This window comes from Salvelinus sp. IW2-2015, linkage group LG18, assembly GCF_002910315.2.
Source record: "Salvelinus sp. IW2-2015 linkage group LG18, ASM291031v2, whole genome shotgun sequence".
In the NCBI taxonomy this organism is placed as follows: domain Eukaryota; kingdom Metazoa; phylum Chordata; class Actinopteri; order Salmoniformes; family Salmonidae; genus Salvelinus; species Salvelinus sp. IW2-2015.
Genome location: NC_036858.1, coordinates 53153140 through 53157588, shown reverse-complemented (window position 1 = coordinate 53157588; position 4449 = coordinate 53153140). Strand labels below are relative to the sequence as shown.

The 4449-nt window shown below is 40.7% G+C and overlaps 1 protein-coding gene across 2 annotated transcripts in view; it reads right to left on the bottom strand.

Moving 5' to 3' along the window:
* LOC111978043 (glutamate--cysteine ligase catalytic subunit) overlaps window positions 1–4449 on the bottom strand; it is a 59254-nt gene that overhangs the window by 13311 nt on the left and 41494 nt on the right. For both annotated transcript variants that reach the window (XM_024007810.2, XM_024007811.2), the window contains 8 exons: window positions 2773–2831; window positions 2455–2591; window positions 2170–2244; window positions 1877–1993; window positions 1456–1594; window positions 1115–1227; window positions 886–978; window positions 571–675 (listed from right to left, as the gene is read on the bottom strand). In XM_024007810.2, coding sequence (XP_023863578.1) covers window positions 571–675; window positions 886–978; window positions 1115–1227; window positions 1456–1594; window positions 1877–1993; window positions 2170–2244; window positions 2455–2591; window positions 2773–2831 — 838 coding nt within the window. The remainder of the gene's footprint in view (window positions 1–570; window positions 676–885; window positions 979–1114; window positions 1228–1455; window positions 1595–1876; window positions 1994–2169; window positions 2245–2454; window positions 2592–2772; window positions 2832–4449) is intronic.

Sequence of the window (4449 nt, the reverse complement as noted above, 5' to 3'; positions counted from 1 at the left end):
GCACAGCCAGAAGAGGACTGGCCACCCCTCATAGCCTGTCCCATCTCATAGTAATCCAGCACAGCCAGAAGAGGACTGGCCACCCCTCATAGCCTGGTTCCTCTCTAGGTTTCTTCCTAGGTTTTGGCCTTTCTAGGGAGTTTTTCCTAGCCACCGTGCTTCTACACCTGCATTGCTTGCTGTTTGGGGTTTTAGGCTGGGTTTCTGTACAGCACTTTGATATATCAGCTGATGTAAGAAGGTCTATATACAGTGCATTCGGAAAGTATTCAGACCCCTTACATTTTCCCACATGTTAGGTTACAGCCTTATTCTAAAATGTATCAAATAGTTTTCCTCATCAATTTACACACAAAACCCCATTATGACAGTGAAAACAGGTTTAATTTTTTTTGCAAATGTATTAAAAATAAAACAGAAATACCTTATTTACGTAAGTATTCAGACCCTTTGCTATGAGACTCGAAATTGAATGTACTGGGAATTCCACAAAAACAACCAGTCTAACTTAATTGAATTTCATAAAATTCAGCGAATGAAAAGTAACAAGAAGAACAACTGCATTTTCACCTTTGACAAGGGGATGAGAAAGTCCAGTTTATAGGACAAGATAACCCTGGTGAGCAGGACGATGAAAACAACGTAAGCAGAGTTTTCAAAATCGGTAAGTTGCACCTGAAATAAAAGAAAACGTGCACTAAATATTTCTACACTAACATTGTACAAAAATAAGTTAAGACACAGTACATGTAAATCCTGTTGCAAGTATTGTTTGTTCATGTAACACTATTTAGCAGACATATATAAATTGCCACTGAGCATATTTCAGGTAAATATCCTAATTATATTAAATMTTTTGTGTCAGAGTTGAAAGGCTTATGCTACCTCCATGGGGCGGAACTCAACTCGCCATCCGATGTCCGAGTTTGGAGGAGGAGGTTTGAACCTCATTGTCTGCCAGTTGGTTGACTGCAGATTCTACAAGAGAGACGTGACATGGAAAATGCATTTTGATTATATAAACAAAAATTCCTCCTTTTAAAATCTGTCACAAGCATTGGTCTGGTTTTCAACAGTAATGCAGCCACAGTAAGTCAGTGGGTATCATTTTAACCTCAAAGTGATCCGACTCGTTTTCATCATCCAGGTGAATTTTCTCCTCAAAGAGTGACAGCGGATCCCGGATGAAAAGATGGGCTATGTGTTGGGCCAGCAGTTTGTCGATCCCTACAAAACACAGATTCTGATCACTTCTCTATAGAACATTTTATGATTAAAACATTAATACAAATCGAATACATTTCTTTTTAAAAAACATTGTCGTACAGTTTCAATGCTTAAACAATACATCACTTTTTGTATGATTATTTTACTATTCATTTTAAAATAATATTTTTCCCCAGTCACTTATCATTCACCATGTTCTATTACAGATGTCTTTGTTACAGTGTTTACCTGCATCCAGCAACTGTTTGTTGATCTCCTCGTCTATTGTCAGATCTATGTCATTGTACTTATCGCCACAACTGGAGAGGTAGCTGTCGATTGAATCATATCTTGATTTCAAGATTCGAAATTTGTTGCTTTTCAAAGGCTGCAAAGACAACACATTTTCACAGACATTAAAAGACCATGAATATGAGAAGTAGGAAAATCTGACAATTCAACAAACAAATAACTGAAAACCTGCTCTGACAAACGTTACAATTGAACACCAGGAAATCAACAGAGAAACTCATAATGCCTATCTGAGCCTGACASGGTCTGAGCTGGACACTCAACCCCCTGAAGCAACTAGCGACAAGCGAGTGGGCCTTATTTGGCAAGGTCATGTTTCTTTAATTAGGGGCCAGTTTTTCCTGATTGATCTGCTCACCTTCAGCCCTCTCTCTTCCCCAGTCCTGTCATCCACCGAGGCAGAAATAACTCCCCAGCGACAATCAATGTCTGACACATAGCCTCTGTAAAACGGCGAAGCAGCACTGAGGGCCATCTGTAAACAATYAACAGTTAGCTTTCCAGTTTCCACCACACAAAAAGCACTCGAAACAACCAAAGCGTTATTGAATACTGTAATGATTCAAACAAAGACAGCTACGACACCTTGGATTAAAGAAATTACTACTTAATGCAATTTTTTTCTGTACATTTTCTAAGCATATATCTTACCACTATGGGGCAGAATGTTGCTAGTTGGTCATAAAGGTACCTCGCCTCTTCAATGCTGCAAGCTTGGAATGTCACCTGGAAAAACATCATAAAAAGGTTCAAGTTAATTTAAGGACTAATCAACAGGCTTATATAAACATGCCCACAACCTTTAAAAAATATTCTCTAGTCTAGTATATGAACATGTAATTTATGATGTGCGACTGAAAAAAGGAACATGCATCCAAAGACAAACAAATAACGACAGTATACAATGTTACTATTAGTATAATGTGTAGCATATACCTGAAGACAGCAGTTGCCCATTCCGAAGCCCATGGCATCCATGTAGATGTGATCAGGGAGCGCTGCTCTGGCGGCCTCCCCATCATCCTCCGGAAACTTCTCCACAAATGGAGATGGAGTGCACTTGTCTTTAAAGACTAACAAGGAGAAAGAAGCACAGTGGAAAATAGATACCGATAAGCAAGCCGTTTCAAATTTGTATTTATGCAAATATATCCTAAATTTGACCAGTGAAAAAAGAAAATGACAAAATGTATTTGACTGAGTGGTGTAATTTTTAAGTGCAAATGGTGAAGACCTGTTTTTATTTACACTTACTGGGTACGTTGATCACTACCTTCTCTCCTCTTCTGTGACGAATGTTTCTGGTCAGGGTGCTGAAAAAACATTAACAACATTCTGTATTCAAGGGAATTCAAAAGAAGAGCTCAAACTTGACATATCATAGCAGTGAGACAACATACGGCAAATATACAATATATACACAAAAGTATGTGGACACCCCTTCAAATGAGTGGATTTGGCTATTTCAGCCACATGTATAAAATCGAGCACAAAGCCATGCAATCTCCATAGACAAACATTGACAGTAGAATAGCCTTCCTGAATAGCTCAGTGACTTTCAACATGGCACCGTCATAGGATGCCACCTTTCCAACAAGTCAGTTCGTCAGATTTCTGCCTTGCTAGAGCTGCCCTGGTCAAGTGTAAGTGCTGTTATTGTGAAGTGGAAACATCTAGGAGCAACAACATCTCAGCCAGACCTCAGTAATGCTCTTGTGGCTGAATAGAAGCAAGTCCCCGCAGCAATGTTCCAACATCTACTGGAAAGCCTTCCCAGAAGAGTGGAGGTTGCTGTGGCAGCAAAGGGGGAGCAGGTGTCCACATACTTTTGGTCATGTAGTGTATATGTGGAACAAAGGTAGCGCAATGCCTTATACTCAGCTGGCCCCTCCCCAGATTATGTGTTAAACGCTCTACAACAAAGCTTTCTTAGTGTCCAACATGCTTTCTCTGCCCTTAACCTTGTTCTGAACACCTGCAAAACATAGGGTCATGCGGTTTGGTAAGAAGAATGCTCTTCTCCCCACCAGTGTGCTTACTACCTCTGAGGGTTTAGAGCTTGAGGTAGTCACCTCATACAAGTACTTGGGAGTATGGCTAGATGGTACACTGTCCTTCTCTCAGCACACATCAAAGCTGCAGGCTAAGGTTAAATCTAGACTTGGTTTCCTCAATCGTAATCGTTCCTCTTTCAATTTTTGCCCACAGCAATTTCCATAGGATGGGCGTAGCGCTTTGTGATGACACTCATTACCTTCTTTGTTGTCCTTATGCATGTTTGCAACCAACTTTGAAAAAGTATGGATGGGGTCATTGATCCATTTGGAAGACCCATGTTCGACCAAGCATTAACCTTCCTGACTATATGTTCTTGAGATGCTTGGCTTCAATATATCTCACATAATTTTCCACCTCATGATGCCATCTATTTTGTGAAGTGCACCAGTCCCTCCTGCAGCAAGCACCCTCACAACATGATCTGCCACCCCGTCCTTCTGGGTTGGGATGGTGTTCTTTGACTTGCCAGCCCTCCCTTTTTCTCCTCAAAATATGATGGTCATTTGCGCAACAGTTCGTATTTTTGTTTCATCAGAGCCATAGAACGATTTCTCCAAAAGTCCAACTTTGTCCCCATGTGCAGTTGCATACCATATCTGGCTTTTTTATGGCGGTTTTGAAGCAGTGGCTTCTTTCCTTGCTGAGCGCCTTTCAGGTTATGTCGATATAGGACTCGTTTTACTGTGGATATAGATACTTTTGTCCTATTCCTCCAGCATGTTCACAAGGTCCTTTGCTGTTGTTCTGGGATTGATTTTCACTTTTCGCACCAAAGTCATTCCTCGTCTAGGAGACAGATCACATCTCCTTCCTGAGCGGTATGACGGCTGCGTGGTCCCATGGTGTTTATACTTGCGTACTATTGGTTTGTAC